Source organism: Larimichthys crocea, chromosome XIII (assembly GCF_000972845.2).
Source record: "Larimichthys crocea isolate SSNF chromosome XIII, L_crocea_2.0, whole genome shotgun sequence".
Classification (NCBI taxonomy): Eukaryota; Metazoa; Chordata; class Actinopteri; family Sciaenidae; genus Larimichthys; species Larimichthys crocea.
Genome location: NC_040023.1, coordinates 44,872,971 through 44,897,999, shown reverse-complemented (window position 1 = coordinate 44,897,999; position 25,029 = coordinate 44,872,971). Strand labels below are relative to the sequence as shown.

The 25,029-nt window shown below is 42.1% G+C and overlaps 1 protein-coding gene across 3 annotated transcripts in view; it reads right to left on the bottom strand.

The window, feature by feature from the left end:
* fam49al (family with sequence similarity 49 member A, like) overlaps positions 1–20,840 on the bottom strand; it is a 29,613-nt gene extending 8,773 nt beyond the window's left edge. The window contains exons 1-3 of one of the 3 annotated variants that reach the window (XM_019275462.2): positions 20,476–20,840; positions 8,008–8,098; positions 3,836–3,915 (exon numbers count right to left, since the gene is read on the bottom strand). In XM_019275462.2, the coding sequence (XP_019131007.1) occupies positions 3,836–3,905 (70 nt within the window). In that variant the 5' untranslated portion in view covers positions 3,906–3,915; positions 8,008–8,098; positions 20,476–20,840. Of the gene's footprint in view, positions 1–2,584; positions 2,665–3,835; positions 3,916–6,453; positions 7,208–8,007; positions 8,099–20,475 lie in introns of those variants that run through there. The other 2 variants (XM_019275461.2, XM_010750369.3) reach the window with 2 other exon arrangements.
* Positions 20,841–25,029: the final 4,189 nt, after the last annotated feature.

The window sequence follows — 25,029 nt, the reverse complement described above, 5'->3', positions numbered from 1 at the left end:
TGTCTCAAACGTTCATTCAGTGAGGATTAATGCAGGCTTGGATAGGTGTAATAATCCCATCAGATTGATGTAATGGTCTTATCTATCTTTTTCTCACTTTCCATTTCCCCTTTCACATCTATGAATCAGTAGAGACTCCTTTTTTTTTTTTTTTTGCCCTTGAGGTTTAATTGTGAGAAATGTTAAAACAAACAAGCAGCAGGGAAGACAACCTTTGGGCATGCTCACCCTTTTTCTTTAACATACACACTGAGCGAAACATATATGGTCTATATGGTAAACCCAGTGTTTTTTCTGCAGGGCACCTCCCAGTCACAGTTCTGCTTTGTTTGCCCATGTTGCGTGGTGTATGCACACAGGTGGGATTAAGCGTTTGAGGGACACGATTTAGGATGTGTCCTCTTGAGTCATCATTGTGTTTTGTTTTCTCTTCTTCAAGCCATCCGTCGCGATGTGTGACTCAGGTATAAAGTGAGAGTGGGAGTGTGCCCGGGCAGCTCTGTACATGCGGTACCACCGCTGATTATTTTTGCACCCTGAGGCATTGGCTCCCTGCAGAGAAATAGTAATCATGGAATATTTGCTATCCTACATGCACACTGGCAGCCATAATAAGCACAGCGAGCACTGCTATTTTAGTGACGACTTCTCCCTAATGTGCTCCTGTAATTCTCTGATAACATATTTTGTTTACTAGGTACAGTAATAATTAAATGAGCCCAGCTTATGCTCATAGTTAAAGGAATAGCTTGCTTTCTTGCTGATCCAGGTGAGAAGAATATAAATCAAATATGAACTTGGAGCCAAGAGACAATTATCTTAGCTTAACATGAAGACTGAGAACAGGGAGAAACTAGGCTGGCTCTTTGCGAAGATTTTTAAAAGATGTTAATGGGGTGTAAGCCTGGGACTATTTTTTGACTTGACTCCGCAACCCTGATAAGCATAAGCGGTTACAGAGAATGGATGGACGGATGTAGTGTGAGTTTTACGGGTCCTGGTAGGTGGATTTTATTACCTTTGGACAGAGCCAAGGTTGCCTTTTCAAGTCCCTTTGCTATGCTAAACTAAGATAACTAAATAACTAACTAAAATTTAATAAAGTATAATAAATAAAAAAAAAAAAGCGAGCACACTTAATTTTGCATGACGACTTGCATGTTACATTACATGTTGGACATGGAGGCCAACAGATGATCCAAGCATCATATTTTCTTGTGTGAGATGGAAACAGATGATCCAAGCATCATATTTTCTTGTGTGAGATGGAAACTTTATCCACATTTTTTAATTTTATTTTGTCATCAGATTGGCTCCTGATCCTTTAACACTGCATCATGATCAGCATTCAGCTATCGGCAGCCTGCACGAGAGCTCGCCGTAGAGTAGAAACCAAACTTTGAGCTGTGTGACAGAGGTGACTGTGTCTCTGGGTCGAGGAGGAGAGCTCACAGATGGCACAGGGGTGGCTGGGGGATGTTTAAAGCTGACATGCCTGAGTCTGACTCATTCCACTCGCTTTTGAAGTAAAGTGAATCGCAGGCATAATAAATGAGGGGTAAGTTCAGCCTGTTTGACAGCTGATGTCTCTTGCCAGCAGTGAGCTATCCCACTCCCACCGTAACATACAGTCAGTAACAGAGGAGGAGGAGGAGGAGGCCAGCTGTTAAAGGAGGGAAAGTGGTTGAGGAGGAGCAGAATATGTTGGGATACACTGCAAAAAAATCTCCATCTTAACAATTCGTTAAGTCTCATAATCAGCCTTTAAAAAATAGTTTTCAGTGCAGCATTAAATAAATTAATAGAAATTAAAGAAGAGGCTTTTTGTTTGCAAGCTTGGTAAAAAGCGTGAACCTTCACTGCATGTTAGTTTTGTCGTTGTCATTCTGCATAACTGTTTTGTTTGCTGCCAAAGCTGCAGGAGATTTTAACACTGAGAACTGAAATGAAATGAATTATTAAGATGGAATTTTTTTTTACACTGCAAAGTTTAGAATTCACTGACTTGGAAAATGAGAAAAGGAGGGATAGAGGTGGTTTTATTTACCAGCCTCTTTTACAATCTTTCTTTCAGCTTCACTCTCTTACACACAGTGTAATCCACACACACACACAGAGATAAGTCACATATACAATAGGTCACACAATAGGGGATGAGGAGGTGGAGGGATGACGATAGACTTTTTGTTAGCCATCATCATCCCCGAGCAACAGAAACCCACACAGGACTGGCATTCGGTTGATTTCGCCACAGTTTTTGTGGCTCAGGAGCCGAGATCAAAGCATTATTGTTGTCATTTCGCCACAGCGTCACCATGCCATTGTGCATCTGTCTGCTTCTAATAAGATGTGGCGCGTGTGAATGAGACTCTTTAAAAAGAAGCCAAATGAATTTCAAATGCCAATCCCTGGAGCAGAAACCAAAAGATAAAGAAGAGGGTGGAGAAGAGAAAAGGTGAGGAGGGAGAAATAAGGACGTAAGGATGACACAATGGTCAGCTAAGATCGATGGAATGAGGAAAACAAAGCAAAGGCAACGAAGAGAAAGGGATAACTCAAAAAAATAAGAAGCGGATGGTCTCACGTTCAAAGTCAAGGAAAACTATTGGGCCATGCTCAAGTTCGGCGCAAGCCAGCACTTTCAGGAGGTTTCCCATGAGCCCCCTGGAACAGAGAGAGGGGAGAAGTCTGTGGGTGATGAGGGGATGGGTGTCGGGGTTGTGCGCGTGTTCGTGTGTGTATGTGTGTGTGTGGTGCATGAGAGGTGAAGGTGTCCGGGTGTGGGCGGTGGAGGGACTGGATGAGAAGGCGGTTGTTGGAATGGCATGGTGGAAGTATGTCCTGGGTGAAGCATGGCAACGTGGACACAGAGCTTCTTTAATCCCACTCCTATCTTATTATTTATAGCTTGCTTTAAATAGAAAATGTCTTTTGGTTACAGAGAATGTGTGTGAAGTCCAATTAATCTAATTTACATTTGCAGAATTTAGTGTAAAAGATATAAATAATATAGAAGAATTGGCACAAATCTTAAATAATATGGGGTTATATTTCTTTAAACAAGAACTGAGCAATATCTTCCAAGAATCAAATAGAAAAACATTAAACTCAGAAAGAATATAAACAAATTAACAAAAAAAAGACCTCAAAAGCAAATAAATATATTATACAATTACACAGAAATTAGATTGTGCCCATTTGTGGGCAGGTGTTAACCCTAAAATGATCATTCTGTGTCAGAAATGTAACTAGAACAGCAAAAATAAATTAAAAAACAGGTGAGTTTCCATGAAGAGTGGAAAATGTTATAATCACTCTTACGTATAGTTTCATTGCCGGTTTTATTTTCTGCTTTTCAGTTTCACATGATTTTTTATTCATTCTTAGTTTATTTATTTCAGTTTAATTCTTGGGAAATTTCGTTGGATAATAATTATTATGAATTAATTTAATCCCATAAAGTTGCTCTCTATTAAAGTGCACACTTGTGTGTTGTACTGTACTGTATAAAAGTCAGTGTTTGAGGGCAGTGTTGCTTGAGAAGTAACAGCATAAATGAGTTGCACCATTTTATTTATACCTATGCAGCATATATTTATACCATCATTGGATAGAAGGTCATCAGAAAGCACTGAGAGTGGGACTAGAGAGCGTCTGATAATGACAAACCACACCCACAAACACCACTCCATCACTCCATCAACAACTCAGCAGCTCGCACATCCAAGTATACTTTTCCTCTCCCATCGACCTCCCATTGAACACCTCCGCTGCACACATGTGCTCCCACATTTCAAGCACACAAACACGTGCACGCACCCCAGTGCTCACTTACTTTCAAAGTCCAGGAAAAAATGTGGACAGTTCTCTAAATCCTTGCCAAGGACCTTAATGAGGTTCCCCATGGCTGGCGACCTGGACGGGAGGAAACAACAAAATGCATACAGTACGCAGAACCTGGCAATGCGCATGAAAATACACAACATGCACATGGAGAACACAGCAGGCTCTGACTGTTTTATTTGTTTTTTACCCATCTGCACTTTTCTAATGATTCCTTCTTCCTCTCCTCCTCCATCCTTCTGTCTAAGCAATATGTCTAGAGCGGAGTTAGACATCCCAGTCATAAATGAAACTAATCCCAGTTTGCATCCCATACACAGCGTATTCTGTATTTGATTAGAGGGGGGCCTAAATCCAGTAGTGAATCATTTAGCTTGGGAGTCGCTAGAGCTGAGCGGTGGTTTTAATCCATTTACATTACTATAGTAACCTAATAAAAGCCTGCTATGTACGGGCTGCTTTCTCCTAATGCCCTTTATGTACAGCAGTCTATGGATACTTTATGAGAAGCTCTTTATGCTTCATACCCAAAGACCAGATGCCAGCGCTTTATGAAACCAATGATGTGAGCTTTATCAGATTATAATGTCGGTCAGACGCGCAGGACATACACTGTCTACACGCTTGTATGTTCGTATAAAAGGCAAAACAACATATGTCAGGTGTTTTAGAATTCAAGTCCACGACAGTCAAAGCTGGTTTGATCCATTAATTTTGATTCGATACGAACTACTACAAAGCCTTATGTCCTATCGTTTAGGTGGGAGAGCTGTATGTCATGATTTATGAGGCCAATGAATCATTAATAGGCTACTTCTGAATACATTTTCATTACCACGAATAATCTGTCAGATATTAAGCATTACTTTTTACTATTCTGTAATAACGTAATCACAAGCATGTTAAAAAATTGCCCTGAACATGATGTAACATGAGTATGGATTGGTATGGATCGAGCTGATATTTATAGTATTGAAACCACCCTCAACTGTTCAAACTCACAGAACTTTATTTCAGATAAGTGGAAATAACAAAATTTCCAAATTTATTGTGTCATCGACGATATTTTAGCAAGCTAAGAGCTAATTGAAGAGAAAATTTCAGGAAGATGGACGTAAAAGGAGCAGTGTGTGTAGTTGCAGACTGCAACCCGCTCCGCTCCTCTTCTTCTTCCGAGTATGAAGGAGAAACTACGGTGGCTGTGAAACGACCTATCTAAAGCCGATGTTTAGTTTGTCTGTTCTGGGCTACCGTAAAAACATGATGGTTCAATATGGCGGACACAGTTCAAGAGAAACACAGCATCTGTAGATATAAAAGACTCATTTTAATGTAACAAAAAAACATATTTTCCGGCAGTTATACACTAATGGAAACATAGTTTTGCATATTAAATTCCATTTCTGCCATAATCTCTAAACAGAGGCCCCTAAATGTGACACACTCGGCCTTTTAAGGATCAAAGAGGGGAAAGGATTGAGAGGCCACATGTGGACTTGGGTGTATGTCGCATACAAAACACACAATAAACACAGAAACTGAGAGGAATCCAATATTCAGAAATGACTCTCAGCTGTGCGAGTATGAAACCCTCTTCTCGATCATAGAGGGATTTCGGCAGCAGAAGGTAGGCAGCTGCCAAGTTTCACTTCCTCTGTGTTTATGTGCTATGTTAGCACACAGCGGAGGCCTATCAGTTTCCTCCCTGCAAGACTGATTTATGGCCAGCATTAGCATGTTTATGAGATGCCACCGTCCTGCAACAAAAAAGAAAAAAGAAAAAAAATCCTTTTTTCACTGTTACTCAGCAAGAATGGGTGTTGCAATGCAGCACTGAGGTACAGACAGACAGAGGATGGAGTTACATCGGCCAGTCGCGAAGACAGCTCAGCTGACATTCCCGAAAGTGGCGACTTTCAGATGAGTACGGCATCATGTGTTTACTCAATCCAACAACAAAATCTACTGGGAGGCAGTGAAAGAGCGCTATATGCTGAGTCACTGCTATAACCTGTGAGCATCAGTCCAAACATGTAAAACAAACCCATTCTCCTCCTGACTTTTAGACCACCTGCTCCAAGACAGCAAGACGCTATGAATAAATGAATAACAGATTCATATCTTCGGCCTGACAAGGTGATTGCAAAGGCGAAGTCAAGCTGAGATTCGGACCGAAGCCTGGTATAAAGCAATGAAAGCTTTTCTGACATGTGAATAGGTGAGTGTGTGTGTGTGTTTGTGTGTGAGGCCGGTGTGCGGCTACCTCTAACACACACACACACACATGCGTTAACACACATACACCAAGTCTGGAGCAGCATGTGGTCCATCCCGAGAGCAGAGCTCGGCTGATGGTTGCCAGGATACTGTTGGCCTGGTGATATCGTCTGCTCGTCTCAGCAGAAGATGTCGGAGAAAAGAAAAAAAAGCATCCAGTTTGCTCACACACTGGGTCAGTTGCTTACAACAGTAATCTGATGCACCAATCTTTACTGGCTGAACAGCAGTCAGTCAGTCGTTGTATTAATTGCAGCGCACATATGGTAATCACAAAAAAGCCTCACAAAGCCAACAGGAAATCACCACCTACTCTCATTTCTCTCTTCTTACCGTCTTTTCCTACAAGTGATTCGCCTCTTCCTTTCTCTTTAGCCCTCAGTTTCTCCTCCTTGCCTCCTCCCTTGTCTTTATCCTCTCTTGCTCTGTGAAGCCGTTGCTGTGGGTAAATCCCAGGTTCACGCCACTCACAGCGATGACTGCAGTCCCAGCGGCGGCACTGGTTGCCACTCTTGCTTTTCTTAGAGGCTGATGTAAACTTCTGCTCTCACTCTTTCTCCGTCTGTCTCTCTCAGTGTATCTCTGTCCACTTCACACTTCTCTTTTTCTGCCATCTATTTAAAGGCCTGTGGTTTTCTCTATTTGGTCTGTGTGCTAGATGCTGCTCTGCTGTGTTTTTTTTTTTTTTCTTCTTTCAAGCTGTTTGTAGAACAGGATATTCTTCTGCTGGGTGAGGTTGTTGGTTTAAAGTACACAAGATATGCTTGTGTTATTTACATTTCTGTCTTTTTTTTTTGTTTCTCCTCTGGCTGTGTCGTCCTGACGCGGCGTGCATGTGTCTCTCAATTCATATGCAAATAGAGAAAACTCCTTCTCTCTTTTCGTTGCTGACGTCAGAATGGGTTCCTCAAAAAATATCCCCCGCCAGCTCTCCTCTCTGCCTCACTTCTCTATTTCACCACTCAGCAGCAATCTCCCAGCTCCTCTGGCCTTGTCTTGTCACAGTACATCTCACTCATGGTGCCATTCAGCCTGGTGGCCCTCAGGTGCAAATAAATCGAAGTGGCAGAAAGCGAATTGTGATCTGGTTGTGTTTCTATAATGTACATTACATAAAAACCACTGGACGTATCAGAAGCACACGGTTTAAACAACATGCCATTTTGTGAATTAGGAAGTGTGTTTAGTGGCTACTGGTTGCAGTTTCTCTTACACGCAAACGCACACACAATGTTTGCAGTCAGCCAACGTGAAAGTGGAGCAAAGTGCTTCTCTTATGCAACTGCACAGCAAACACAGCTCTCATCTGTAGTCCGGCAGGAGAAATCAAACCAAGGGGCTCCTCGAGTCTTAATAAAGACACGGCTCGGCACCCACATGGCGTCTGAAAAGCAAACCTGGTCCAGACTTGAAGCCAAGCAGCAGAGCGAGGCCGCCCAGATTCCTTTCAGATCGTACTGAAAGATTCCTCCTGTTACAGACCAGGAGCTTCATCAGTGTGGATTTACTGAGCACAGAAACAGCGCTCATCTTTGCCAAGGCTAAGCTCTATTAACTCACCGATAATACCATCTGAACTCACTTTCACCATCTCTGTCGCGTTCTCTCTGTGTCTAACCACCATGATCTGACTGGGTATTCAGTGGTCTTTGAATCAAACCTATTCAGCAGCACTGTATACAAGCGACTGTACTCTCCCAGCTCTCATCTTTTCTCTCTACCCATCACTGTTTCCTTAGTCCTAAATTGTCCAAGCGTCCCCTCCCACTTCTCTGACTAGCCCATATGGTGTTTCTCTGCTGTGTCCTTATTTTTCAGCTGTTGTTCTTCAGTCTTTTTTTTTCTTCCCCCCACCGCATTTTTTCACTCCTCATTTTTCATTCCTACCTTCGCTTGTGTTTATCCCACTGGAACACTTCACTGCATCAACCAGGGCTTGTCAGCTCCACACGGTGGTTACAGCATCAGCACCCACCACCTGACAGAGAGACAGACAGATAGACGGAGAGAAAGAGAAATTAACATAAGATTCAACATCTCGTACACAGTGTCAGGGGGGGGAAAAAAACAGGAGTGTAGTCTTGATTTGGGTTTTAAGAAGCAGCTGAGTCAACAAGGGCAAATAAAAGCATGGACAGACATAAAAGGCAAATAAAAATGATGATATTACTTAGCTAGCGTTGCATTGGAAACACCCATCGTTCAAACCCGCAATAGCTGATTTTCTGCACACTTGGGACAGATTATCACCTCCGCTGTTAAAGCGAACATGTTATCGGACAGTTTCCTAATTACACATCTAGCAGATACAGACTAATGTTTGCATTCATTTGAAGTGGTGTTTGTGTCCACCCAATTAATGTTAGGCCAATATTCACTCTCCTTTTAAGCTCTCCTCGAAGTCTAACTGAGGTCATATCTGTCTTTTTAGCCGCTAAATGTTTCACTGTGTTCACTAGGTAGCCATTTGCTTTGTCTGTCTGCTGTTTGGTGCTAAACAGGTGGCGTACAGAAGTGCTTTACACTGACAGCTGCCAGTTGGTTGCGAGAAAACCAAAACAATGTGCTGAAACAAGCTAAAAAGCACAGAGAGCAACTGCAAAGTCACTAAGTGTCTCATGATGGTCGTATTACCCTTCGAAAAGCTCAAACAGTCTAATCGAAGAACCTGAAGCTGTTTCTTTCTCTCCCATTTTTACATTTCGATAACAGACCGAGCGCGTTCAGGTAATCTCATCGATTGTTCGCCTGTCACAACTCCTTCTGTGACTATTAACACTGCTGCTACTACCCTTGCATCATTGAGTCTCATCAAGTGAGAGTGCAGACAGCAGAGAGGTGGGGGCCTTTGAAGAACAGTTGCCAGGGAAACACAGCCTCTTATTCTCATGGCAACACACAGTCGGGTACTGTTTAGCGTTATCAATCAGATAGATTGGATAGATGGATGGATGGATAGACTATCCTCAATCTCCAGAGTGTGTCAGAGTTGCCTTTCCTACTCGTGGGGGGTTGTAAACTACACCGTCCACTACTGGAATTACATGTGTTCTACCGTACATAGGGACTTTTATTTTGACTAGTCTTCCCTTCAAGTGAATTGCCTAATGTTTATTGATCTCTCCTCTCAGTGAAAGGACAAAGGTCAAGTCTTGCACAGGATGCTGAGGTCAAGAGAGGTGACAACTTGAACTAAGACATTATTAAGGTTCATTCTTGTGGACAGAGTTAAGGTAAGCTACATATTTTTAAAGAGATTGTTTGCTCGATTCAGCTACCACAGAGAAGTAGGGTATCATTAGTGAGAAACCAGCTCTGTGTAGCTGTTGCCATGGCTGTTGATGGATTTATCAAACTAAGAGCAGACACATAATTTCACTCAGGCTTCAGGGCTCCGACGACACATTTTGATGGACTTCTATTTTCAATCCTGTTAATGAGCTGAGTGCTTTAGTTTGTCGTTTAAGCGCTGCGGCACCTGGTTGCATTCTCAGCACTGCTTCATCTGATCCATACAAAAACTTGTTTTCATCTCTGTACTCGCTTTAGAGCATGTGGGTTTGAGACGCAACCGCACACAGTTTGATCAGATTTAATTACTCTCAGTCAAATTTATCCTTTGACTCTACTCAGTTTTGATATATTAGAATACACTCATACAACGATGATGCCTGGTAATAACTGATTAATACGCTTGCTTAATGCTCTGTACAGTAACTCAGTTTGTTGAGTTTGTTTATTGTTTGATAAATTAAAGGGTTATGGTTAGGCTGCTTTGCAAATAATCTCCAAATCTGTGGAATCCATCTGTAACAGCACAGTCTGTTAATCAAAGCAGCCACACTGTTAATTATACATTTGGTGACTTTAAAGTCCCCTGTGCGATGTGAGTTTTTCCATTTGTCACCAGTCTGTGTGAATACACAGTTACTATACTATATTTTTTTCTGTTTCTTATTTTAAGTCAAAACTAATCGATCAGATTCCAGGAAGACTTCACTTTGATATTTGCACCGCCACTTAAGGAGCCCCGTCATGAATCAGTGTCACGCTAATCAAATATCAGACTACTCTGCAGTCTCCAGAGAGCAGACACTGAGAGGGAGCTCTAGCCAAATGGAGGGACAGTCTTTAAATATAGTTGCTTTTTCAGCGTCTTGAGAGCTGATAAGTGTTTCAGAAAGAGGTGGTGAGAGAGTCGGAGGATCTGAGAGGGGAGATCACAAAGTCATTGTGTGCAGACATCTGTCTGTTTTGTTGAGGGTCTGTGCTACTCAGCTCATGTTAGTTCTGCTCACTGAACAGGTCCTGGTGATTACTCCTAATCTCGCTCTCTCCATCTCTTTCACTCTTTCTCAACCTTTCGCCCACTCACTCGACACACCCCTCTCTCCACCCCGCGTTCACTCCAAACCCCTCTTTAATGTCGTCCATTCACTCGTCTTCTCATCGCACAACCTTTCGACCTCTTCCTCTGTCCGCGTGTCTTTTATATCCTCCCTCTATCTTTTACTTCTTTGTTCTCAGCATATTCTTCCTAAAGGTAGAGACGAGCGCAAGAGGCTGCTCATATGTGTGTTTCGAGAGGAAGGAGGGGGAATAGAGGAGGATGATGAGAACGAAACACCCACCTAAACTCAGCCGTTCCTCTGTTTTGTTTGGAGAAAGAGGTGTTTAATCACTTTGTAAGGCTCACGTAAATTATATAATGTACATTACTAGTGTACTGGACATTGGTGTAAGTCATATGATACTGATGCTGATGGTAGACTGACCTCAAGAAGACCTCCAGCAGTCTATGTTGTAACACAGTTTTGTAGAAGGAAAGGAGGAGAGGAGAGGAGAGGAGAGGAGAGGAGAGATGCATTGACAAAGAGCTAGTTTTAGGACTATAATGGGAGGTGGCAGTGTCAGACTCAGCTCGACCATCGCTAAAGATTGACCGACGATGGAATGCTACAGCCAATTGGCCTCAGGCCCACGCACATACACACGTACACACACATACACACACTCTGACACACATTCATACACAATTACAGAAACTGCCGTCCCTCGCTGAGGTGAGGAGGGAAGGAGAATAAAAGGGGAGAGCGAGAGCGTGAGAGTGAAGGATGCAGCGCAAGGGAGGAAAAAGAGAGGATGGAAATGGAGGAGGTTACGATCCTTTAGCATCGCACCTCCCCCTTCTCCCTCACACTCACACACACACACATGCACACACTGGCTGAGTCTGAGTCCAACGCAGCACACAGTGCCTCATGAAAGGGCGATTGCAAATGAGCATTGTGATTCTGCCCTGCCAGGCTGACAAAGAAAAAGGGGAGGATAGAGTGAGAGACAGAAATAATGACAGAGAGAGAGAGGGTATGGTATGTTTAAGCTGCACTTGATTTTTTCATTGTGTAACATGCTTCAGTATCTCCATTTGTTCGATTGAAATGAAGAACTGGGGCAGTAACTGAGGGATTTCATGGCTTATTTGCTCAGAGGTGGATAAAAAGCAAGCTCTAATGTCTCTATTGTGTAGATATTACTGAAGGTTTATACCCATTAAGTGCATTTGCATTTGTTATATACAGTATTCTGCTTGTATAAACGTCTAACATGAGAGATTCTCAGTAATATTCAGTTTCAGTGCTCTGTTTTCTTTCTTTTCTCCACCACAGAGATTAATATATTCCTTATATTAGATGTAGCCATTAATATTTGAGCACCAAAATTTGGCTCAGGGGCGTTTTAAATCTTGAAAAAGCAGAGTTGGAAAAATTTTATTTCGATTTTGAAGAGCTGTTTCCTCTCTGAGCTTTGGCTGTCGGGGGATTGACGGACGTACAGGAACATCTTGTTATCTTTATTTGTGATGTGAGTTAGAGATGCCAATTAGCTTGCTTACAAAGGGAGCGCCGCAGGTTTTTTGAGGTCTACATGCTGACATGAGGGCTCATGATGTGTCATTGCTTTGACTATTGTTGCACCCCATATTTCTTGTGTCCTTTCCTGACCTCCTGCTTCCTGTAAACAAAGAGAGAAGCGATGTACGTCTGTACAGCCAGCCTCTCTTTGTCCCTGATGGACTGCTTACACACACAGAGCAGTGTGCGTGTTTACATATGAAGTTAATTTAATTGGGATGAAAGCAAAATTAAATTGAGTTGATTTTTAGTGTGTGTGTGTTTCTGCATATTCACCTGAATTGAATTTGAATTTGTTTTGCACTGAGCTGCTTTAAATTGGACTAAATGTGTGCATGTGTGTATGTATGAGAGAGAGAGAGTGTAAAACAGAGAGTTAGAGTCAAGGACTACTATAAAACAGTACATAAAGGCAGTTTAAACTCAACTCCCTGGTGTCTCGCTGTCTTGTAATTGTCCTCTCGCCTTCAACTCTCCTTCACTCTTTCAGTCCATTCAGTACTTGCAGTCTTTTTTGTCTTGCACGTCTTTGTCCTCTTTTTTTAACAATCAGAAATCTACATTCCTCCTCATCCTTCGCCCCATTACTCATCCTCTCTGATTCAGTCTATTTCCCTTTGTTGGACAGTGGTTGATTGTACAGACACAGTACAACAGAAAACATGGACAACAAAGGTGCCCCGCCAGGCTGAAACACCAGGACACTCTATGTAAAGGTTATGAGTTTATGAGGTTATGAGTTGTAGTGTGTACAACTATTAAAATGCTTGTGGTGCTATTGCATACACATTTCTTGATATGTAACAACCCCTCTAACATAAAGTAACTAAAAACTAGAAACAATCAAAGAAAATAATGGTGTGAAAACCAACTGGTTACTAAGCCTGATTATTAGGCTAACAGGGAAGTCATCTTATGTGTTATATAAACAGCACTTCTATTCATTATTACTGTAATAACTAGTATGTAGTACATCAGCGATACTCAACTTAAGGGTGCCAGGTAATCCGCCAACCATTTTCTATTCACAATATTTTGTTTGTTTGCATACGAGTTATAAATGTTAAGTAATGACCCTGGTCTGTTATTTGTAAAGTTGCATATTTGCCTGACAACAACAGTGTACAGAAGCAGTGATTTCTGACGTGTGCAGCGCTGCTGCGACTGGATTTGCCTCTTTCCAAAGTTAAAGTGGGAAAGGTTGACAATGAAAACAGTCAAGTCATTGAATGGACAGATGAATTTATTTTGCCACCTCATACCTATCCTAAACCACTGTGTGTAATTGCTGTTTGCAGGGTTGCTAATTACTGTAGGTGCCACCATGAGTCAAGGCATACTAGTTTCAGTGCAGTGATCCTGCCTTGTAGCACCACAAGAAAAGAGCAGATTACAACTTTGAAATCATAATCCGCCACATGAATAATCTTTTTATCTGATAAATATGAATGTTTGTTTATTAACTGGCCCCTGGCCTCCTGGGGTGCTCCACAGGCACCCCTGTGGTACATACTGTATACTTTTACTATGTATTGTGGAACTGGGACACAGCATGTGTCTCAATCCCCTGGCTGCAGCACATGACCACAAAGAATGAATGAATGCGGTGACCTCTGACCCCGGTGTGACCCAGAATCTATTTTAAGCTCAGTGTGTCGAAGTCATCCTCCCTCTACATACTGGGAAGAGCCGGTGTGTCCTTGACAGAGGCAATGCTCCATCACACTGTGCTGCAGTGTGTCTCACATGGCAGAGGATGCAGTGTTACAATATCCCTGTCCCACTGGGAGTGGCAGAATAGCAGCAGCAGCTCTCAAATAGAGGAAATTGGCTGCAATGTTAGGTATGGGCTGAAGCTGACGCAGAGAAAAAAAATAATTGATGGACCTGGAGGAGAATAAACTAAAAGGAAGGTAATGTGTTGGTGCGTCCCTGGTGTGAAAGTTTGAGATCTTGGCTGTTTTTTCAGGTTTATTTCTGTCCAGTGATTTATTTTTGAGTTACATTCACACACCTTTTTGTTGTTTGGTACAAAAAAAAAAAAAGTACAGTACTCACTGACTCAAGCTGAACTAATTAGTGTGTTCATGTGCACAGAAATAGAGATTCCATGTGAAACACTAAACACAGGCATTATTGCCAGCATCCCAGAGTCTTATCCTAGCTGGCGATTTATCACAGGTGTCAGGCTGTATTGGTGGTATTTTCAAATGATATGGGTCACTTTTAACTTTAAACCCAAAAGGCTTTGAAGACGAGACTAATCACTGTGTTTGGCATACGTAGGCCTCATGCTATCTCAGGTAACATTGGCTAGTGCTGCTGCACAGCGATGTACATGAACGCGCCAAATTGTACGATGCCAGGCGTAAATTAAGTTTCACTTTCATTTTCCAGGGGAGCTATTACATCGGTGCACCGCTGAGTAGAGAGGCAAACAAGACGATAGAAAGACAGCTCAAGATATCATTAACAAAGAGTTTCAGGACAAGACCACAAGCGAACAGCTCAGAGATCCTCCAACCAATTCAAATTCAAGCACAATGGAAGAAATCAACATGGGCCGCTCATCTTTTGGGGCTATAAACTCAAACTTCTAAAATGTGAACTATAAATGTGAGCTAGTTCACTTTAGTATGTGTAAACTGAACTTTGAACTAGCTCTTTTTTCAGCATAAACTTCCCCAAATCAAATAAAGAGTGTAACATTTGTATAGCATTATTCAGGACTCCCACACTGTGGGTAAATACTACACAAGGGATGCCCCAGTCACTGCAAAATACTAATGCTTGTTAATGATGATGTTTTCTTGGCTTTGGAAGTAGTGCAACGTTAGCAAAAATAACTGTAGGTCTACGTATTGAGTTAATTAGCCAGACTAGCTAATTATTGCAGCTTATATGTGGATTTAATCAATTCATTACAACTTGATGAGCTTGACAAACCCGCTGAGCCTGGTTAGAGTTGCTGAACTATGTTTGCGAATGGTCAACCGAAGAGTTGAGGTGGTGATTTAACACTATGATCAAAATAATCAAACACACTGTGCACAAGTGTTCCTCTCTTATGTAAATGTGTTTACCTTTAGAACCAAACACTTGGTTATATTATCCCGCAGAACTTATTAAGAGAGCTGGAGCCTCCAGTGAGATACCATCACTAAGTAGATAATTTGCCTCCTCACTTATTATTACGCACTAATTGCAATACTGTCTAGCTGCCTTTTCTCCCACACTGCTCCCTTTAGCCTTCCATCGGCCTAAATTGGCTTCACCTTCCCGCTGAATCTGGGTTATTGATCTTAAATATGACCAGAGGGCGAACATTTGGGCTGTTCATTGATGTCAGTGGACAGCAATTGATCTGATCAACAGACAACAGGCCATGATATTGTAGGAAGTCCACAGAGAGTAGATCTAAAGTAGCTTGATAACATCTGGAGACTCACCATCTCCTCCTTCATTGCCATAGAAATAGAAAGTTAGACAAGCCAAGTCATGTCCGGTTAGACGTAAACTCACATAGGCAGGAGGATTCACTGTGGTCCATCTCTGTGTCGTACTGGATGTAACATTCCACATTTGAAACGAGTTTCAGCAAGACAACCGCGTAACAAGGACGATAACAGTGTTTAATAAGACTTTTCAGTAGTCTCCACAAGTGCCATCCAACATCGAAAGTTAAGTAATATGATCTAAGAGTTATCAGCTCTTGGCTCCCATGTCACAGTGAATTCAGTCTCAATTTCTCTTAAATCTATTTTCTTACCGATTTACTTGTGTGTTAAATTACACAATCCCTCAGTCTGAAACTTGTTAGGCAAGTTTAATAAAGCATTGAGTCTTACATCTCATTTTTTTTTAACTAAATCAAAGATTTTAATTTTCTTTTTTTTGTCAGCTTTAGAGGTATTTTGTTCCTCTGTGTTTCAAGATACAGACCCTTGAAGGAATTCAACAATTAACATTACCTTACCAGAATTTTTCATTTGTCTTGAAACAACATTTCACCAACGTGGGAGTACAATTATTTGCTTTCTTGCTTAGGAGCTAGATGAGATTGATGCCACTCAGCTGGTTAGCATAGCTCAGCATAGCATATAGACTGTCTCCCGAAATCTGTCTCCCGGCACCTCGAAAGCTCGTTATATCTTGTTTGTTTATCCTGTACAAAAACCCAAAAGGTCTTGTAAAAGGTCTTGTCGTCACCATGAGGTTGCCAGGCAACCAGCGGAGACTTCAGGAAGGCACTGTTCTTGGCCAAGAAATAGTTTGGCACGAAAACACGCTCTGAATCCACGACTTGCTTTTTGTTTTTTTGTTGTTTTTTTTAACGCCCTTTTTTTATAGAGTGACTTATAACGTGATAATTAGGGAGCTTCAGAGGTGCCGGTAGGTGAATATTGTTACCGTCAGCAGTTTTTCATTGTTTCCAATCTTTATGCAAACATAAGCTAAATGGCTGCTGACTCAATCTTTATGTTTAACTTACAGATATGAGAGTGGAATTGATCATTAAACCTAACTCCCACAAAGAAAGCAAATACATTTCCTAAAATCTTTTGTCCGCAGCTCTCTGGGCCAAAGCACTGAAAATACTTTTTGCATAGATATCTGCACCCTCCCTCACCCTCACCATCACTGGACCCTATCTCCCTTTAACAGGATCATCTCTGATCTGATGGAGTAATCTCTGACTCCCTGACATTGCTGGGAGATTACCAAGAAAAGGCGGATCACATTTCAGATTTAGAAATGATTTCAGCCATGGCTAGATCATGGTCCAAACCTCTGCAATGAAAACAAAAGGAACATCAAGAGCAAGCGTGAAAGCTCAAGTGACAGATGTTTGAATGACAGATTGTACTCGTGGACAGATGGCCAGTCAACAAGATTAGGTTTAGATAAAACGTGGATTGTCAGGCATTTTTGAGGAAATCAGTTGGACCACATGGACAAACATATGGATGATGTTGTATTTTAATCAAAGGATTTAATGCAACATGGTGTCCATCCACTTCTTTATTGTGCCTCAATATATCACTGGAAGCCCGTCTGATAAGCTTTTCTGGGTAAAAAGGAGCAATAATCTACCATCGGATGATTGTTGCTCCTTTGATGAGGGATGTTCAAGGTTGGTTTGGGTTTAAAAAAAGCTCCAATCTTTCATAATGGCATGCTGTATGTAAAACAGCTGTAGAAACTGGAATTATATAAGGAAGATATTTACATCATTGCTTCAGCAAACAGTGCAAATGGCAGCAAATGTCCTTGTGCCTCTGCTTTCATTTTGGTGCTATACTTGAGCCTTTAAAATGTTCTTTCAAACTGTCCCATTAGCATCTATTCAGTGTCAAAATGTTTTGACAAAACATTTTTTCCAGCGTGAACCATGACACTTTGGAGTAGCTGTCATTTTACGTGTCACTCATCTTGCCTTTATTCATAGACTCTCAGTTGGGGTTATGCCGCGACCTCAGCCTTGTCTAGTTCAGTGAAGGTGGGAGGTGATCATCACACACCATTACACCTGATGTTGATGGTGCTTCAAAGGTGACAAACAAACATCACCGATCCTCTCCTCCTTTTTCCCTTTGCTGCCCTTTTTTTTCACTCATTCTCACCTTACATACCCACATCCTCTGTTCCCAGCCCCTCATCATGTAATATGCTTAAAATTACACACATCTGTAGCCTGAAATACACGTCACCTTGGGAAATGATATGTAGCTGTGAACTTGGGGTAATTGCAGTGATAACATGAACGTATAGCTCAAGTACCAGTGCATATTATTGAGGAGAAAAGGTTAAAACACATTGTAGTATGCATTAAGAGCCACCATGGCACCCCAGCCCCCATTCCTGTCTTCCGCCTTGTCAAACCTCATAATCCTGACACACACTAAGGCAACCTAATAAGATACTGCACCTCATATGGACAAAGGAAATGGGACATTGTGAGACACTAATCCCCTGCAAGAGAGCAGGACAGAATGATTGTGCAGCACTGGAAGACACCGCCACATGCTGTCAACACCATTTTGCGGCGAGCAATTTGACTAGATGAGAGTGAGGGAAGTGACAGAATGTACCGAGGTGATGAAGTCTGATTGGAAAGGCTCTGAACGATAAAGAAACACTGAGAGCAGGGACGAATTAATGAGTTAATGACGGAGCGAGAGACAGAGAGAGAGAGAGATGAATAGAGGGAACGCACAAGGAGAGATATTAACAGACCGAAAAAGATAGAGAAAAAGAAAAGGGAGGGTGAGACAAAGAGTGACACAGAAGGAGCGAGGAGAGAGGAGGAAATGCAGACGGGCATGTTTCTATGGGTGCTCAGGAAAGATTTGGGGTGAGGGAATCTTGCATCATTGCGGCAAGCCAATCAGAAGGCTTGGTTAAAATGTTCAAAGGGAGTGTCCTAGCAACAGCGGAGTAAATACCATCGCAGCCACCATTCCATCTTAGACCGAAAAAAACCTACACACACACACACACACACACACACACACACACACACACACTGATTAACACACTCGTGTACACAGAGCTGTTTCAGTGCACCTTGCTCTTTATTCATGCATGTAAATGGGTTACAATCTGCATATTTAGATTCATGACCGTACAGTGTACAGCAAAACCTATGTATCACTCACAGTATGTAAGCATGTTTCAAATCATGTCAAGCATCTTCTCTATTTATAGATGCATACAGATGTGTTATATGTATAATTCTAGAGAGTTGTGTACATGTATGCACATATTTCAACACACATTGTGAATATTTGGCAAATTTTAACAATCTGTATTGTTTAATGTGTCCATATATGTGTGTATATATAACATATTCATATACAGTATGTGCATGTGCACATGGATGAATAAGTATGTGTATAGCTATGTCATACAAAAAGAGAGGATAAGACAAGCCTGCAATTGTGTGTGATTTATATAGTGACATAACATACTGACACTGCAACACGACCTCCTTGGACACAAATTATTGTGTGTGTGTGTGTGTGTGTGCGTGTGTGTGTGTGTGTGTGTCGTGAAAGTCAACACGACACTAAATCATCATTTAATCTACTCATATGGATTATAACCAGAGTCAGTAGATTACAGAGGGATCCACGGGGCCCAGATCTTTCAATTACACACCTCCTCCTGTCCTGTATCTCCACCTGCCTCAAGCATACGCTGTACTTCACCATGCTTTCTCTTCTCTCCACCTTATTATTTGTCCATCCCTCCATCACAGCACCGCTTTCTCTTTCTCTCTCTCATTCCTTCTCCCCCCGCACACACAAAGAAGACCTGCAGAGTCACACAGTAGCACAGTAGGTAGCTTCACCCTTTTCTGCTCTCCCTCACTCCGTCTTACAACCTCATGCACACCCTTTTCCTCCACCAGAATTTCTCCACATTTGAAAGGAATGAAACACTCCTGAAAAGCCTTTGCCCCTCATTCATTCATCCCTCCATTCAGTTTTTTCCTTCCTCCCTCCCTCCTTCATTCCCTCCTCCCTATTTTCCACTCTAGTCGCATGCACCCACCCCTCCTGATAAGCAGTGCAATCTGGGGCTATTGTTTTTAGCAGGCGGTTTGCAGAGACGTCTTGCCCAAGCGCACACACACCTCAAACACCTACCTCACTGTATAAAATCGAGCGCCTTTTGTGGTGATGCTAACAATTCCTGATCTAATACGTGTGTGATAATGGAGCTGAAAAGCCAAAGAGGCATGCTTGACATGCAGTTTACCCACATTGTTCACAGAGCACTCCAGTGCATCCATGTGATACATGATGCATGTGCTGTGATGGTTCTAGGTCACATATGTCCTGTGACTGAACCATCATCCATCACTGAAAATATGCACGCATTAACACACACAAGCATTTGTGGACTTCCTGATGAATTCCTGCAAATGTACACAGGAAGAATAGATTTGTGTTCAGATGTGTGTGTGTGTGTGTGTGTGTGTGTGACTGTGGCTGTGGCAGTGAACGTGCAGCTCTGGCTAAGCACTGCAGTGAAAGAGGACAAGCCCCAGCTGACCAGTCCCACAGGGTTCAGTGTGGTCGGGCCAAATTCAATGCTCCCTTCCTACAGTACAACCGGGATCTTGACCCATGCAAGTCCTCCATGTCCAGTCCTTCTAACCACAGGCCCTAGCACCATCCCTCAGCCATGGCCCCCTCGAAAAAACCATGCACCAGTCAGCCACCAGCCTCAGTCTAGAGTCTAACACCCGCATCCATCCTCCAGCCTCTGCCCCCTCCTCCAGCAATGCCAGATCCTCAGCCTCTCTTTTCGGCGCAGGGTGGGACTGTAAGAGCCCTTCGTACTATCAGAGCTTAATCGTGTGGAGCTGATGATGAGAGGTAAAATGAAGAGGGGAAAAAAAAAAGAAGAAGGAAGTGTTGGCTCAGCTTACCGGCTGGGCGTGCAGGAGGGGAGGATGATGCCTCTGACTCTGCTCTTCCTTCCTTCTCTCTGGACCGAGGTGAAACACAGATGGATGCAGGGAACAAAAGAGAAGGACAGAAAGAGACAAAATGCAGACACCAACGGCTTCTGGCTGGAGAGGGAGAATGAAGCGAGGAGAACGGCGAAAGAGGACGTGAAAGGAAAAAAAAAACAGGAAAAGAGTCCTTGTGTTGCTTTTCTCTGTCTTCCTTGGAGAGGCTCCTTTATCCTTGTGAGCCAGAGGGCTGTGGATTCACCTAAACACTGAGCACACGCACTGCCTCACGCCACACAGCCCTCCCTCTTCCTCTCTCTCTCTCTCTCTCTGCACTAAAGACAGCAGCTGTTGGTCCATGAGAAATAGAACGCTATGTCCCCCTCCCTCTCCCCTTCTCCTCCTACCTCGCTTTCTCACAAAGACCCCCCTACCACATACACACACACACACACACATTCGACATGTCCTCACAACACCCCCTCCCCCTTTGACTAACATCTCCCACTGGCCTGCTGGCAATAAGAGGAGGGGGCACTACTGTGTGTGTGTGTTTGTGTGTGTGATGCAGAGTTGTTGTATTGTGTTTGACATTGTTTCAGCAGCAGAGTGACTTTTTCTGTCCACACGGTGTGAAAGTGAATCATGGTGAGTAAGGATGTGCAGCAGGGTATTTTTGCAAACTGTGTGGGTGACTGTGCCGAGCATCAGTTGCTACTGTGCTGCAGAGAGGAAGGAAATTCACATTATTTGTGGTTATAGGGAGTGTAAGTGTGAGGCTGTTTATATTTACTGTAAAACCAGACAGCACAGAGCAGCTATGCGCATAACTGAGAGAACATTTATAAAACTATAAAAGATTAGGAACTACCCTTCATTTTGTGTGTGTGTCATTGTCATTCAGTGAGAATTTCCTTACTTCAGGGTCGCAGCCCGGACTAAAGGGCATGGTTAAATGAGCCACGGTTAAATTGTCACCCTGTGTACGTTTGTGTGTGTGGGGAGGGGTCACCTGAAAGTCTATTGTCTGGTGGTCTTGGAGCTTATGGCAGCCTACCCGGGGTGACCGGAACAGCATAAAAAGAACTGAAGACCAAACACTGCTACGCAATACTCAACCCACAGTTTGATGACTGCCAAAGTTAGAGCAGAATCCAGTTGTTCTAGTGTATTTGGGGACATTGAGAGGAGTCGATTCTTCAAACTTTGGCCATTATTAACATTTGAACAGGTTGTTGGGTCAAGAAGATACATGTCATCCAAACTTAATAATGCAAACAGACTAAAAAAAAAAGAGCTTCAGAATTAATATCACCTCTCAGCACACTTTCTTGAAAAGACAACTTTGTAAAATTAAGAAATTGAAGATTCACACAGAGATCATGTGCGTTCAACTTCAAAGAAAGCCAGTCCAAAGAAATGTTTTTTGTTGGTCTCTGGATAGAAAAAAATCCCCCAACATTTATTGTCTGTCAACAATAAATAAAGTACAGACGAGCTGCAATTTGTTCTGGGTTGGTCACGAGGAAGTACTAGAGGGTACAATTATCTGTGTGTAATGATTTCTTATATAGATAACTAGCATCCGAGTAGCTAATAATCAATGTAATAATACCGCCACTCTACAGCTGAATGGTGATATCATGGTCATGTCTATACCATTAGCCTCGTGTTCCTTTAAAAAAAAAAAAAACTTAATTTGTCAATTAATTCAGTTCAGATGTAACAAAGCCTTACATATGCTGTTGATCATGTGAAACGACGAGTACACACAGGCTTTATGCTGTTTGCTAAACCTAAATGAAAAGCAGAGGACGAGTTGAATGTCTAACAATAGATATGGCTCTTCTTGTTTTTGTGGTTGCGTCTGAGAAGTGGATCTTCTGACTGTTACTTTCACATTGCCAAACAGTGTTTAATCACATGCAAACGTTAATGGCAGTTTTGTTTTTACTTGGCCCTGATAATACATTATTAACACTGCGGATATGATTCATAAATGTGTAATACAGTTTGGAAAAGTAAGCAGAATTAATTAAATATGGATCAAACCATGTTATAGTGGGACAAAAACACATACAATACATTTCAGTCACTCTGTACATACATATTTGAGCATTAGAGTCTCCAGGCACGCGTTCAAAGAAAGTCTGCATAGACTCCATGTACCAGAATGCACCTGTGCCGTCTGTAGTCAGAGGAAGAAATGCACAGGAAACATGGAAGTGGTGCTGCAGTGGTTGACACCCTCCTGCATAAGATAAAAAGGGAGGTTAAAGATTAAAGATGAGAGTGTGTATGTTTATTAATTTTATAATACAAAGGTTTGACTCTGCAGGGATGTCAGATGAGGCTGAGGAATGAAGAACCAGAGTTTTTCATAAGTCACTGAAACTCAGTGAGTGGCAGATTATTATAAAACCGACTCATTACCATGATGCACACCTCAGTCTGTCGTGCTGTTTCGTTACCATATCTGAATGAGCTTCCCACCTCTAAACAAATGTTTCGAATCGGGCAGAAAATCTCAAATATAATTTCTTGGAAGCAACGTTTGTGCACATTCCCTCCACACTAACCAGAATTTAATATGTCTGTCTTATCTGACGTCTTTTATTATAAGAAAAAAAAAAGTTAAACAAAAAAGACTCGGTAGGTTTGGACCCATCTGTTGAGTGAACAGGTGCTGCAGCACTTCCTGAGGATATGTCTTGAAATTTGAAGCTTCAGAGCACACAAATGGTGACATATGTTGGTTTTGATGCACAGCAGTTTAAACATAATGGCCTGAGCTATCTGCAGGGCGTTTCACTCATGAGTATGACCACAATGACTCATTGTCTTACCAATGCAATTAGTATTGCTATTCTAATTTCTCCTTTTTAAAAAAATGCCTCCAACATAGACTGACATCATGTATTAACTCAGTGCATCAGGATCTGGAAAGCTTTCAAACATCGAAGTACTCCTGTTTCGCAGTTGTAGCAAGCATCGCCACCCCTAATGACTCAAATATGCACGGGACCAGATGTTCTCTTTGAAACGAGAGAGAGCATGGTGAGTTTTGCCTGTTGTCTGTGAATAAACACCATCTTTGATGTGAGGCCTTGTACTGAACCCTCCTGACCAACTGATCCCTGGCCAACAGTTAAATTGTTCTCACCACACCGTGTAATTCACACCAGTGTCTTTCTGTATGTGTGTATGTGTGTGTGTGTGTGTGTGTGTGTGTGTGTATGTCAGATTGAACAGCAGATACTGCAGACCCCAGCTGAGACACATGATCATCACCTGATCTGGTTGCATTTCTCTGAAAGACGGCGGCTCTGCAGTGAAGGAGACCAAAATGAATAAATAACTCGTATCCAAGGATACTGAGGGAGGATGGTGAGTAAGTCAATTTGCATAAGCTTCTAGGGAAAGTTTGCCTCCAGTGAAGCCTACTGTATACAGTCCCTGAGTAGATAAACATGAATTATAAGCTGTTCATTAGCTTTAATTGCACAGAGAGCTCTTGTTTCATCCTATTTAGGTGATCCAATATAATATAATACTCTAAATCCTCCTTTAGCATCATATCAGCTGTGAAACTGAGAGCATTTTCGGTTTGATCATCTGTATCGATTATAAGACAAAAAAAACAGGGCAAGCTGCAAAGTGCAAGAGAAGTATAAAAGTCTTTTTTAACTGAAATATTAATACCTGAGCATTATTGCTAGCCAGCATAAGGTGGAGAAGCTTGGATTATTCATACAGTGTCTATTATTTTATAGGTCAGTTGTGCCATTCTGCACGTCATAGCATGAATGGCAGAGGCTTGCCTGTGATGTGTGAGCCTGTTCAGATGCGTTTAGTCTTTATGAAGGCATGCTCAATGAATTATGAGAAGAAGTAAAGTGCACTAGTGCCGTTAAGGTGAAATGAAACAGTGGAACTTGGGGGTGAGAAAATCAAAGCTGGGGACACTTACTGTTAGAGAAAGGAAACTCAACAAAAGAATCACGGCTTGGTCTTACTGTAAATAAAGAAGGTTTTAAGCATTATTTGGATGGGACAGGATTTCTTAGGTGTGTTTACATTAAAGTAAGATTATGTAAATTTAGTTGGTGCCAGCTGCAAAATGATGGTAAATGCCACAACATGAAGTCAAGTCAGTGAACTGGAAGTTACAAGAAAATACCAACCTAAATGTTGCTCATATTAGCCACCATAGCTACCCACAAGAAAGGTCGATTAATTGATTTTGATCCTTATTTCTTTTTTACTGTCCATCATAAGTCTGACAAAGTTCTAGGAGAACATGCTCAGTAATTTGAATCAGTATTTTGTAAGTTCACCCCGTCAAAGAGTAAGTTATTCCTCTCATCAAAAGATGGAACATCTGAAGCCTGGACCGGTCACGTTGCACTACAGACGTCCGTTCTGAAGCCCACACTCTCCCTCCATGACTCTCACCAGCTAAATGTTAGACTTCTATATCGATGAGTATGTGGGCAGCTGGTGAGCTGGCATCACGCAGACTCACAG